The sequence below is a fragment of the Rhipicephalus sanguineus genome, chromosome 1 (genome assembly GCF_013339695.2).
Source record: "Rhipicephalus sanguineus isolate Rsan-2018 chromosome 1, BIME_Rsan_1.4, whole genome shotgun sequence".
In the NCBI taxonomy this organism is placed as follows: Eukaryota; Metazoa; Arthropoda; class Arachnida; order Ixodida; family Ixodidae; genus Rhipicephalus; species Rhipicephalus sanguineus.
In genome coordinates this window covers 36,108,646-36,123,266 of record NC_051176.1, presented here as the reverse complement: position 1 = coordinate 36,123,266, position 14,621 = coordinate 36,108,646, and the positions used below count along the sequence as shown (strand labels likewise).

Sequence of the window (14,621 nt, the reverse complement as noted above, 5' to 3'; positions counted from 1 at the left end):
GAGTCCTTCGAGGGTCAGTCTCTTGTTCTTGATTTTCGATAATGTCGTTTATTTCGCTATTCGGAATTCTTCTTTCCTATGTATGCCGACGAAAACAACATATTCAAGGAAATTCATTCTGCTATCGCATCCTACAGTCGTATGTGTTTCCTTCTGCTCAATGGTGCTAGACCTTTCCCTGAATGCTGCGAAGACCGAATGCATGAGTTTCATTCGCAAAACTTGTAGCGTGCAATTTTCATAGTCTGTTAATTCTGTTCGTTAATAAGGTTTGTGATATCAATGATCCCGGTGTTCTATCTCATTCCTTCCTGCTCACACTAAGCGTGTTGCTACGCGAGATCATCGTTCCGTCGGCTAGAGAATACCTAGCGAATTCAATTTCCCTTATTCGAATTATATATGCCTGCTCAGCTTGAATACGCATCTGTGATCAGGAATGATAATTCCAAGTCCATCAGTAGCACCACTAAGCGGGCGCAGAACACAAAAAGCTATCGCTTCGCTGGAAATGACTGTGGATCGTGCTCTAGCACTGTTAGACTATTGTCGATGCCTCGACTTCACTGCAGCTTGTTGATAACCTGCCCTCACTTTTAGTAATCCGCGTAACATAAGCATAGGCCCATGTATCTGCATGCCTCTCCCAACATGCAATCGTCCAGAGGTCTTTGTAATGCCTATATTGTTGACCGCGATGTTTTTCATACGCACCAATCATACGCACCCTCCGAACTCTGCACTGTTTTAGCATAGTGTCGAGTATTCAAAATATCCGTTTTTTTTTTCTTTCAGAAAACCTAGCGCATTGTTCTGTGCGATTGTATTTATCATTGTCTTTCTGTTTATCTCTTGTAGCGTTACTAAATTTTTTACCTGTTGCCCTGAATATTTCTTGTTTACATTTTATTCTGCTAAGTTTGTATTTTTTTCTTTAGACGGTTTTTACTGCATTGTTTTTTCATAATATTGACTTTTTTTCTTGTGCGCGAACACAGGCCCTACAGTTGTTCCTAGGCGCGTTAAGGAAATGCCTGACTGATCTATTTATTTACTAACTTACTTGTTTATACATTTGTGATTATTATATTGTTCATGTTCGTAGGATGTGTTCCGTGACAAAGCAATAGCGACTGGCGACCCGTGTTCAAGTTCTTTTATATAAATTGTAATTTCATATCTCATCAAGCTAGGTGTATTCCTTATGAAGTTATTTCCGCTAAATTGTGAGAGCACGCAGAACCAACCAGCCCACATCTCCCTTTTGCTGCAGCACGCAGTTACGTGGCCACAGGATCATCACTGCCAGCCGCAATAGCGTTGACGTTGAATGCCCGCTGACTCTTGTAGCCGCCTTACGCAAGATCCATACTTCATCACTGGCAGCAAACAAATAAGGCTCAAATCAAGCGCACAGGCGTCACTCATTTGTGGTGTGCCTGTCAAGGCAGGGTAGAAACTCCGAGTTCCAGCTCTGCAGCGCGAGTGCTGCACGTCGAAGCCGGTCGCTTACCAGCAGAAGGCACGCGCCGATTGCACGTGTGCACGGAAGCCCTCTTCTGTGAACGTGTGAAAGAAGCGCGTCTGTTGGCAGGGCGGTGAACCCATGTAGAACGGCTTGTCCGCGGGCTGGGCACGCGGTTAATTGCCGGGGATCGGGCCCCCGTCCAAGCGGCCACAGGAGCCTGGCAAGGACGGGAAGCACAATGGATGTTCTTCCGAGAGGGCCAGCGTCCTCTCCAGCGACAAAAGCCGTGATTAGCGTGCCGCCGTGGAGGAGAAAGCGCCCTCCCCGCGCGCTCACTTTCGTCCCATATTGTCTGACCTAGATCGGCGTCTTCTGGGCGCATCCTCGCTCAGGTGAGGGCTGTCACCTTTGGCCCCCCCACCCGCCACCCCCGGCGGAGGTATTAAAGCGACAGTTGGCTCCGGAGAGCGTCGCACATTCCGACAGCGCGGAGCCCGGGATACGCGCTCCTGTGCATGTGCGCGGCTTGACTGTGGTGCCGATGCGCGTCTGAGCCGTCACGTCCAGCAACGATGAAGGTGAGCTCCGGCACGACGGGCGACGCGGCCTCATGCTCGCCCGTGGTCCCGCCATCATTGCTTGCGTACCCATAGCATCACTTCATTTGAGAGGAGTGGCTTCTGCGAAGCCAGTTCTCTGCCGCTTAGGATCCTACTACGGAGCAAGCAAAGTTATGTGAAAGCACCTTTCTTTCTGCAAACTTTTTTTTGTGTATTTGCGTGCAACCATAGGCAAATGAATGGCACTTCCGTAGTTGACGTATGCCTACTGTGAAACGATATCGATTGGGTTCGCTAAGCAACAGACGATGCTTTTCTACTGAAAAAAAAAATGTATGCCCAGGAGAGAGAGGCTCCACTGCAGAACATGTCGTCTGACTGATGGCACCGGACTGGATAGCAGAAGCGGCTGCGTGCCACGTGCTGTTTGAGCAAAATCTTAGCGTTCAGTGTTCCACAGCATGATTGGCTGAGAGGCACCACTTAGTTTAGAATGAAGACAGCTCGTGCAACTGCCCGACAGATGGTCCAATGTTCTAGACTCTGCTGGCGCCATTAAAAAGCTTATGTGATGCGATTGCCTCATTTTCTCCCGCCACAGTGGTCTACTGGTTATGGTGCTCGACTGCTGACCCAAAGGTCGCGGGATCGAATCCCCGCCGCGGCGGCCGCATTTGGATGGCGAAATGCTAGGGGCTCGCGTACTTAGGTTTAGATGCACGTTCAACAAGCCCAAGTGGTCAAAATTTCCGGACTCCTGCACTACGGCGTCCCTCCTAATCATATCGTGATTTCGGGACATGAAAGCCCAACAATTATTATTATTGCCTCATTTTGACATCTTCGCCACGGAGTGCAACGTAGCTGGGATGGTCTCTCAGTATATGCTCGATAAGAAACATTGGATCCGCTTTCTGTTGGCAGGGCTACGTATATGGTACAATATTGGTTCCGATGGCTATTATGGCCGCATACTTTCAATTCACATGACTAATGCCTCTTTGCCAATAATGAAACTATAGAGCGTCGCGTTATCTTGGCTCCTCGCTTAGCAGTAGCTGATTTTCTCTAATTGAACTTACATCTGGAAAATAACAGCATGCTTCCGTCCTCAAATGCTCCCCTAGATTGAGAAGGTTGGTTCTCAGGTCGTCTGCGCAAATAGGAGATTGCTGCGTCATGTTCCTTCTGGGTTTTATACTAGGTTGAAAAATTTGTGCAGATTACAAGTTCCACAACGTTCGTCGTGTAGCTCTTGCCCCTGCTTTATCTCCGCTGACGACAGTTCCTTGTATTGTGCAACAGTAAAGCAGCTAAATGAAATTCTAAAGCACACATCTTTAATGGTTTTTGGGTGCTTTCGTCTCAATGCGCTTCACTCTGCAATATGTGGTAACCTTCCCTCCGGCGCATGTTCACTCACTAATGACTTAATTCACGTATTGCTGCACAAGCTTCGATTGTGGATTCCTGAAAATTTCTTACGTGAGCTGTCACAGGAAAAGGGCACACTAAAACCTAGCTTTTCCTGGGTTGCGCAGATCTGTCCTTTTTTTATGAGATCCGTTTTTCTGCAACTTCCCAGAAAACTGAAAATTTTCCATGATGCATGTGTGACGATGGCTGGCGTAGTTTTCGCAACTTTATCCCCGTGCTTCCCGATTCGGCAAGGTTAACGCACGCATGGACGCGACTTTAAGTCCGGGCGAACATAGCCCGACTGTCACCAAGAAACAGCCTACTCCCAAATCATTGGTGCCTTGCGAACGCTAAGCCATTCGGCTGATCCAATGCCATTCGAGGGCGGACATATATCAACGCCATAGCTCGAAGAGCACGATCGGCAAAAGAAGCAGGAAATTCTGAATCGTCCATGCATCCGAGCAATGTTCATACGAGGTTACGTGCGCCTGACAGAACGAGCTAAGAATCGCTTGAATGAGTGTCGTCCATGTGGAGCGAGTGTTAGCAAACGGCCGGTAGTTTCAAATGATAGCCCTTTTTTTTTGCTTGGCGGAGACAAGCTTACCTACAAAAATGCTTAACAAGCGTTTACTTTGACAAAGCCGCGAAACGTGTAATGAGGCCAGTCCAAAAAATGCGTCGTTGCTGACATGCGCGGGATTGCAGGAAGGAAAGCCGGCGTCTTCTTCCCGGTCACGCCGTGGCGGCGAAGCCCCAAGAGGTTGCAACAATGCGGCCAGCAGGGGTCACGCTTTCACTCGGGGCCGAGAGGTGTCATCCTTTGAACAATCTCGGCTGTCTCTACACACTGAGAGCGTCTTTTCTGACAACCAGTGTTTTGTTATCTTGCATCGTAGTGGGTCGAAAGAGGACGCCAGAAAGTCATGGACTTTCCCGTTCCGAAAATGTACCACCGAACAATTGTACGGCAATTTATTGTTCAAGCGCGTGTTGTTGACTTCGAACACACCTAGTTGAAATAACTATTAAATGAAGTCTCCACGTCACTTTCATGAACGTAAAACCATGAGGACCTTGGAAAAGTACTTGCCTGATTGTATTATGTTTCATAGATAATTGTTTTTTTTACCCGCAATGGCATTAGGAGCTGTCATCCGTTGTGCCTAACACTTGCTGAAGTGTTGTGGGTCTTAAAGGTAGGAGAGTGAGTTGCAGCTACTCGATTCGATTAATATGTTGGACGAGTACATTTTGGACGGAATGGCGAGTTTGCCCGCAGAAAGAAGCCCATTGGATTAAGGAATGCTTGGAATACAATGGCTCGCCACATAGTTACGTAGGAGAAGAATGGTTTGTTGTACTAGCCGGTAATCCCGCCTAGTAATTCGGAGCTAGTGGTTAGCGCTGTCCTTTTTCTCGTTTCTGCCTTCTTCGTGTTTCTTTTTTTTTAGTTTTGTTGTGCACTGGCTGCCACAATAAAATAACTACGTGCAGATTTAGAAGCTTTCAGGCGTCAAACGAGCCGTGTTAAAGAAAGAGAGCGACATCTGTAAGAACTGCACTGCTCCCACGCGAAGGGTCACGGGTTCTAATGCACTGGTCGAAAATTTTCGTCGATATAACTGCCAGTCGGATGTCGACAGCATTGTTATCTCTGCTGACCTTAGTATGTTCACTTTTTTTTTTATCTCTCTAAACTCACTTCTTACGCTAAAAAATATTTCAGCCAATCACGATGCGGAACATATCATTAGCAAAGCCTGCTGAACAATGGGAAAACGCAAGAGAAGTTTTGTGAATTCGGTCCCAATGGGTTTTATACGCCGATGATACAGACGTTTTTTTCTCTGGCAAACACATACATTGCTTAGAAAATCAAGCAAACAGATGGCTTAAGCACTTATCGGTATGATTGAGAGCAAATAAACTTGAAGTAGGCACCAAAAAACAAACTATGTTATTTTTTCGCCAAAAAAAAACAAAACTATGCCCCACGACATTCAAGTAAAATTTCGAGCGGATTTGATTGAACGGGTCACCTCCCAAAATTTTCTTGGTATTATCTTTTATAAAACACTCGAGTGAACGTATCACATAAATAAAGTTCACGCCGATCTTTCGCGCTCAATTGGTGTAATCGGGAAAATCAGATGCGTATTGCCAATTTGGGTAACAAAGGAACTGTATTATTCTTTAGCGTACTCGCGTATTCATTACTGTTTATTAATGTGGGGAATAACTACTAAAACAAACAAAGAAAGCATTTATAAACTACAGAAGAGAATAGTACGAATAATCGAAGGTGTTCGACCTAGAACGCATTCTACTCCGCTCTCTCAGAAGCACAACATATTAACGTTTGAGGACATCTTATAGAAAATAAAAAGCGATAATCATATAAGATAAACTGAAATCTAACGCGGCCGCATTTACGATGCTATTTCTCGAAGACAACACACATACAGCTTTAGGCGCATGACATACTGCAGTGAAAGAACACGGACAAACTACGGTGCACAAAAGCTAACGAATATGATCGCTCAACTATTGAACGCACATCCCCCAATTACCACTATGGTGCAAGAGAGCTGCTCAGTAAGTGCGTTGAAAAAGAAAGTACATACATGTCTACTAATGCTTCAAAAGTAATTTTTTTTCTTGATGGTATCGATTTGGTTGTCGTTAAAATTGACGTGTATTATTATCTGTCACATTTTCATTTAGTGAATAGTAATTGCATGGTTTGGTATTTAATAAGTCTGGACATTTACACATATTCCTTGGTATGTGTCTTAAAAAAATATTTTAATACGCTATTGTTATAATACTGAGTCTTGCAGACAGGCCCCGAAGTATGAATGCTCTACTAGCGATGTTTATGAATTGTTATGAAAAATTGTGTAACTGTGGCGGCTTCTTTGTTATAAATTTTTTTACATACCCATTGCTCCTTGTGAGCTTCAATGAGTGGGACGGGTCACGGCACTTAGTCAGGCATTGAGTTGCCTTTTTGCCAACCCTGCCGTCTTACCTTAGATGTGTGATCCATGTACACTGTACTCTGTAACCGATTGATTGATCGAATCATTTGATGGAAAACGGCGCATACGAATACGCATGGGACCGGCGTAGCTACGAGGGCCGTATTTGTGTACACCCGTGTTTCCGTGCACTTGCCGGCGCCGGGTTTCCCGCGAACTATGCCGCCGCAGCCACCACCGAAATGTGCAACTAATCAAATATTCACTTAATATTTAAAAAAAAAGTGTTCCGTTCTGATTCACCGGCAGCATCCCACGGATTTTTGAAAGGAAGCAACTGAAGATACTGGGATATACAGTATCTTCAGTTACTAATACAGTTCAGTTGCGTGGCAACTGATCTCGCTCGGGCTGTCAGCTAAAGCGTTTAGCGCTGCAAGTGACGTTGTAAATATTCTCGAGTATAATCGCCCCATCGTTTCCTTGATATTTTGGTGGAGGTGGCACATTTCCTGTCCACACTACGGAGCATGGCCGTAGGCGCACCTCCTGCTTTAGGATTCCCAATGACGACAGCTCGTCTCTATTTACACCTGCAACACCAAGCACAACGTACGCCACATTTTGCCTTCTTCACGATCGTGGCACTCTCCGCCCAACATGGCTTTGACGTCGACGACTGGCTCTGGATATATGGGCCTGTTAGCTGGAGTAACCGGTGCTATCCGACCATAACGTTCGCGAATGTTATATTCTACTTGGGCGAAACACAACGTGTCTGGCTCCAGAGTTGGTTGTGAGCGAAAAATCAGCTTTGTCCGGGAGCGAAAAATCGAGACAGATGCAAATAAATAAAAGAATAAAAACCTTCGATTCGGGTGAGAATAGAACCCAGGCCGTCCGCGTAGCACGCAGCTGTTTTACCAAATGACCACACCAGTGCCTGAAACTGTTTCGGAAAAATACCTATATACGAATTTGACGCGGTGCGATGAGTGCACTTGGATAAAAGTGGCACCGCAAACACACAAAAGACCCCACATAGAAACGACACGACACACACAAGCGCTTGTAATGAAAAAATCCGTAAAACAGGGGGTGGATGCTCGAGCCAACGTTTCGACAAGTGGACTTGTCTTCTTCAAGGCTGGAACTGATTTCCTTAGCTATCGTGTGTATATGCTTCGTGCCCTCTCCAAAAGAGGGGAGAAGGGGTGGGGGGGAGAGAGGCCACCGCGACGATTGGGTGAGTCGTAAGGAACGAGAAAAAAAAAAGAAAAGAAAAGGTGGGGGGGGGGGGGGGACGGGAGGGTGTACGTTTCACTGAATGATTGTCAATGGAAGCACGTGGCATTTTAACAATAGTAGGTTCGAAATGCCTAGAAGAAGGGATTAACTCTCATTCGTTTTCGTTGTGTATGTACCATATCGAATAGATTCGAGAGCCCCCTTAGAAACGTTTCTAAGGGGGCTCTCGAATCTATTCGATATGGTACATACACAACGAGAACGAATGAGAGTTAATCCCTTCTTCTAGGCATTTCGAACCTACTATTGTTAAAATGCCACGTGCTTCCATTGACAATCATTCAATGAAACGTACACCCTCCCGTCCCCCCCCCCCCCACCTTTTCTTTTCTTTTTTTTTTCTCGTTCCTTACGACTCACCCAGTCGTCGCGGTGGCCTCTCCCCCCACCCCTCCCCACCCCTTCTCCCCTCTTTTGGAGAGGGCACGAAGCATATACACACGATAGCTAAGGAAATCAGTTCCAGCCTTGAAGAAGACAAGTCCACTTGTCGAAACGTTGGCTCGAGCATCCACCCCCTGTTTTACGGATTTTTTCATCGCAGCTTCCATCTTCCACTTCCTGCCGTTTTTTGGACAAGCGCTTGTGTGTGTCGTGTCTTTTCTACGTGGGGTGTCTTGTGTGTTTGCGCTGCTACTTTTACCTCACGAATATGTACCAACTAGGCCCAAATGCAGTTTTATTAGGGTCTCCTTAACCCATGTAATATTGCGCGACACCAGGTGTCAAAACATATGAATTGAGCAGCGAGGCCTACCCATGGCAAAGCGCTCAGGCATAATTATTCATCATCAGCAGCAACAGCATCAACGAAGTGGGCAGATGCGCAGGTGGGCGTGCCCCCTTACGGACGCATAGTGGATATTTTGCCAATTGGCAAAAGGAAGAATTATGGCCTAGTGGGCACTTCCCAACAGTACTTGAAGAAGGCATTCTTGGATAGTTTGAAACAGCCAATCTACACGCGCACAGGCTTTCCTCTGCTTGACGTTCCTTCGACAGTTGAGGTGTCGAGCGAGAAGCGAAGCCAGGGTAGCGGTTGAGAAGGCGATGCTAACGGGCCACTATTACGCTGTCGCGTTCTGCTCTTGAAGGCGTAGCTCAAGAGGCGCCTAAATTTTCGCAAATCTTCAACAATTTCTCCACTATTGGTTGAAAAAAATGCCGCCGCCTTGAAATCGCCTGCGCGATATATTGAAAAGATATCTGGCAAATAGTCTCCAGTGTACTTTTGTGACAATACTTCTGGAGAATTGCTCAAATTTATTGTGCAGCTTGGCTTATCAGTGGCGCCTGTACATGCATTTCGGAGTCCAGGAGGGAGCAAGAATGCACAATACGAAGTTAACGTTGTGCTCATCTCATGAAAATTATTCACGAGATGGCAGCGTAAATCTGCTAGACGACTCCAGTGGCTCACTTTGCATAGGGCTTTGCGTGCTTTTCAGTGCAGCCACGCTTCTTGTTCCATGCCGTGCTGTGGCAGCAGCACTTGTTGGCATTCTTGTTTGATTTGCTTTCCCAGTGAAAGTCGCACCAACCTACCTTTGAACAAGCGACTATGCCACGTGATGACGTGATCATGACGTCACAGATGGTCAAACTTTGTGACGTCATGACGACGGCATTGCGGTTGTCACTTCGTCAAAGGTGGGCTGATCCCGGAGGCTGTGCAAAGACAAGTGAGGTGCAGCAAGCCTGCCATGCCTCCGATCCCCGAGGCAGTGCAAAACGACGCTTGGTGCAGAAAGTTTTCAGGTGGAGGGGCGGGGGGGGGGGAACAAGAATACGGCTTCCGCTTTCTGGTCGTCTTAAGCGAACATTTTTGTTGAGGCACAGTTCTCTACGACCAGACTGCAAACAACGTTATTCTGCAGATGGAGACCTTTAGCTTGGCTGTCGTAGAGGGTTTGTGTGACTTTCACTGGGAAAGGAAGGAAAAAAATAATGCCAATCAGGCAGATAGAAACTGTCACAGCATGGCCTGTAACGAGAAGTGGGGCTGCGCCAAAAAGCAGGCAAAGCCCTATGGAAAATTGGCCACTGGATTCGTCTACGAGATTCCGTTCGCTTTATAAACAAGTGCGCGCGGGAATACAAGCTGTCTCTGAATTAGCCTTCAAATTGCAACGAGCATCAGTGTGAGCCTCGACGTGACAAGACTGTTGGAAAAAGTCACGCGAGCTATTATGGGGCTTGCGTGTAAGGAGGCGGCGAACATTACGTATCAATGACACGTCTGTCGCTCTCTTTTCTGTTCAGAGTTGTTTTTGCATGTTAGGATCAGAGGGCTGCTGCGTTGGGAAGTTCTGGTTGAATGGCGCGACGCTGTGGATAGGTCGTGTGAGGCATTTGAAAAAACTATCTGCAATTTAGCGTTCATTTGCTGGTTGCCCTCCTAATCATTTTGGCTAAGTGTATTGTTGTCTACAAGAACAGCAGCAACACACTAGCCGAAAAGGAAGCCTTATGTTGTGAATGAGTTCAGAGCTGAAGAAATCGCCTAAGTTTTGCGCGTGTGTTCAAAACCTAATGTAAACTACACATTTAAACATTTTTCTTATGGGTACCACTAAAAAAATTCTCATTAATGTGGGCCCGTGCTTCTGATTGTACACTGATAAGAAATAAAAAAAATAGTTGTTGTCTATAGCTTCAGATATACGTCAAAAAGAGAACGCTTTATCGTTAGGTCGAAACTGCAATTTTCTGCGTAATCCGCTTATGAATTATTTTTTCTGCTGAATTTTCGCGTTCGTGTTTCTGCAGTCTAACACGCAAATTATGAATAATTTCTTAAGAACTAGAAATTATGTTCTGAGGATGTCTACGTGCAGCACTTAAAAGGACTTTCCTGTTGTAAGTGTTATGCCTGTGCATTGCTGTTACGTCCATATAAATCAATTGTTCATGGCCATTCAGTTTTTACGAACGGGACCTCCACGTATACAGACTTGTTGCAATTCTCGGTTTACTGTGAATAAACTGATTCTGATCTTGATTCGAACCCTCTGAAAATTGATCATTACGATATTTCAATCGTAAGGCAATCAACGTGATATTGCATGAGCACGTGTGACCATCCATGCGGTATTTCGTGAGCTGGCTAATGTTTTACGCTAGAACAGCGACAATTCATTTCGTGTCTTAAGCAGTAATTATTTTTTAGTCTCGAGCAAGAAGCCAGAGCTCGGCCTGCACAGAAACAGTTCTGTACTAATGAGCTCGCGTGTTGTTAACACAGCACAAGGGGAAAACAAAATCTGGGGAGGCGAACATCAAGAGAACGTTTATGCTCCAGTTTAGCAGATGGTGGAAAGTACCCTTGCTCGCACCACATCGAAGGCAAGTTGAAGGGCACCCTTGTCACTAGGCGAAGCGTAAAGGCGGCCGTTCAAGTACCCCGAAGATAAGGTTAGGCATAATATTAATCTTGTGCAGACAGCGATGTAATAAATAAGGCGCAGCAAAAGAAATGGCTCGACAGCTTCTCGCGCTAACCCCCCTACTCCCATCCACATACTCGTCGTATTTGCAGAGTCTATATTACTGGCAAGCAACATAGTGAATTTTAATGCAACGAATTACTGGGGAGTTTGACAATTTTTTCCACAATGAAACCGACGTCATCCTGACGTGTGGTCCCTGCATTTCTGCGCGTTTTTCTCACCTAACTATTACCCCCATTGCGGCATAGATGGATTAAAGAAATATTTGACCATATTCACTACCCTGATGTTCTTTCAGCGGCGCTCGTTGCAAACGTGTCTGGGACATCAGACAGTAAACTTGAGCAGAGGTTGCACCGCGCCATACAGCGAAATGGCCGCGCTGCCATTGTCGAAAAGGGCCGGCGTGTTGTTTCATTGTTTATGCTGACAAAAGATGCTGGCGGGCTCCCATGGCGTCTCTGCAGACACCGGTGGCTCACCATCGATACGACCATAGGTTACAATGGACATTGGAGCATCAATCACTTGGCGCTATTCAACTTTTCAATGGTGCTTATGCACGCTCTTTTTGCCGCTGGCCTCAATGGCCGAGTCCTCACTTGCCCGCAACAAAGGAAGCAGAGCAGCCATGCCCACGGTATCTTTCGCTTTTGATGTCCTCTGTATTAGATTATTTTATTTTTCTCAGTTACTACCTTTGTTGCTATGGTCTACGAAGGAGCCTTTTCAGAGAGAAAAGGGCGCTACACGCAGAGTCGGGCCACTCGTTGAGCTCGTCAACAAAGCGGGATGCACCTTTCACAACGTAACACGTTGCGCTGCTCACGCTTCAAATAAATGTTCGTCTTCGGGGTCGCGACTCTTTTCACCGCAGGAATAAAACCAATACGCGTACAATTAAAGGTCGAATGCCGGAACAAGTGTTAGATAATCAATGTTTCATGCTCTCGCACGGAGTCCTTCTGCATAAAGAAAGTTTACTAGTGTGCACGCTAGCGATGCATGTCCCATTCAACGTGCATCGGAGGTTTGAGGCAAAACACACACCAATTCGTGTTCGTGATGAGTCTTTACATGACGTGTGTGGTTTGAACAGTGCGCTGACGGATGAACATGTCTGGCGTTTGAGACATGCTCTGAAAAATGTCGAGCGATCATCACGCTCCCTACGCGCAGCATTGCTTGACCCAGTTCTAGAGACGCGACCGCCTTACCACGAATTCGTGCCTTGGCGTTCGTGACGCACGCTTTCCGTGTTCGTGCCTCCTCGCTGACCCCTCCGTCCAGGGGGGATGTGGTCAGCCAATCAACATGATATCTCCAAAACGCTTCGGCTGAATCAGCGGCCTTGCCCCCATTCCCGGCCGAACGAAGATGGCCGGTTGCGGGCTTCCAATCTCCCGACAGCACAGATTGCGCTGGATGTCCCTCTCAGTGCGTTTTCTACTTTCTTCTAATTCGGCGGGTCACAAGCCAACGCATCAATCTTTCTTAAAGCGCGCTGCAATATAGCCAAGATAATGACCACGTGTCGCGATATCTCTTGACTTGTTTGGATCCAAACAACCCCGGGGCACGACCTTTCGCCACAGTAATGCGACTGTCCCTCTTTCTGTTATTTAGGGTCCGAGTATCGGATGTGGCCGCTCAGAGGTGGCCAGTTGTTTCGTTGTGTTTTACCTGGTCCGAAGAACGCGTCGTATTCTCGTATTCCGGTAGGGCTGAGATAGCGCTCGCTTTAGTACGAAGAATCTCACGCATGTGCTAAGGATGAAAATAGAGTGCGTCTCAAATCTCGGCAACAACTTTCGCATGGCCATTTCGGACACCGGATCTGGTATTCTTAACACGAACTCAATTTTCGCTACCTGAACGCAGGCAGAATATTTCACTTTCAGGCAATGACACCTGCAGTCGGTGGAAGTCGCAGTATAGAAAAAAACTAGAAGCCACTGCAACCGTGTGGTTATCAAAAGAAAAGAAAAAAAACGCACCCGGGCAATTCTTTAGCTGCAGTAAGCGCATCGAACATCACTTGCAGTCCAAAAACAGGCCGCTCTCGTGGCCAAATTGCTGCCCTGTCAAGACGACTCTTCCTGGGTCACGCGGCTTGCCGGCACGTTTCTTTTTACGCCGGTGACCTCTGCCATTTTTTTCCTTCGTTCTGCTTTCTACGCCGCTGAAGTCGTGTTCCTGATTTCTGCGTGTGTTTATTTCAGCTGTTTGTTTGATGTTTTCACTGGTTGCAGATGCTGCTTACACCTTTTATACCCCTTCCTCTTTCGCCACGTGCCTGTATTGCTGCCGCTTCCCATTCCGACTTCCAGCCCTCGATTCCGCATCACTTACTTGGATAGCGCGGGCTGAACGCTTCTGGCGTGACGTCACCCACACGAACGCGTAACATCATACTCACGCGCTCACACGACTTCAGCGCATATGTGCTCTGGACACAAAGAAAATGTTGACGTTCCGGTGGTGGGATTTCAAATGTGGCCCCTAGTACCGAAGCCCGATGCATGCGATTGGGACGCGTGCAAGCAAGCGCGCTCAGACGCTTGCAGCGTTTTAGCAACGCTGACGGAGCCTCGTGAAGTAACCTTTTTGCTGTTTCGGCTGTCGTCAATTTCCGCAAAAATTTTTTTTTCTTTTTTATTCTTGAAGCTTTTACTCATTTCGTCACTTGACTTTTTTTTTCCGCCAGATCGACGCCTGCTACGGGCGAACAAAGCGCAGAGTTACGGCATAAGACAAGCCATGGACTAAATGCAATTGGAACAAAATACCAACATTTTAATTAAAGGACACTAAAGCTGCTTTCTAAGGTCTCCTAATTCGGTGACATTTTTGCCAAGACGACAAATGCTGCACCAGCGCAATACCTGATCGACCTGTAAATTGAAAAAAAAAAAAAAAGATATCGCAAAGCGACTAGTAACATAGGGCGTCGTAACGACAGATTTCTCTCGAAACATGTTATGTTCTCAGCTCACAACTGATGATAATAGTCGACCTCATCTCAGCTTTGACCTCAAGCCTGAGGTTGAGGTTTACTGCGCATGCACTGCTTCGTCTTCTTTTGTATCTATGCCACGAAAAAAAAACAACAGATGAAGAGATGAGAGGGTCACTACGGAAAGCTAAATGGCTTGGAACCACTGCGTCATCTGACCTTACTTACGAGCAGGTTTATGCATGCTGTTAATTTTTGGGGTCTATGTTTCCAAGAGCTAAAAGAATACGTTAAAAAATAACGATTATTGCTGACCAAGTTAATAGCAATATAGAGACAAGAATCGTAAAGAAAAAAATTTAAACATTTGCCAATGAGTTCCTGTCCCATTCATCTAAGTTTGGCAAGTACCTTTTACGTGCTAATTTTCGCACTCTTCCTGAAACTAATGAACTGAAGCATGTCCTTGCTTGA

General features: G+C 46.3%; 1 protein-coding gene across 1 annotated transcript in view; it reads left to right on the top strand.

The window, feature by feature from the left end:
- The first annotated feature begins 1,946 nt into the window (after positions 1–1,946).
- Positions 1,947–14,621, top strand: part of LOC119380888 (basic proline-rich protein) — a 188,822-nt gene continuing 176,147 nt past the window's right edge. The window contains exon 1 of the mRNA XM_049412809.1: positions 1,947–2,046. Coding sequence (XP_049268766.1) covers positions 2,041–2,046 — 6 coding nt within the window. The 5' untranslated portion in view covers positions 1,947–2,040. The remainder of the gene's footprint in view (positions 2,047–14,621) is intronic.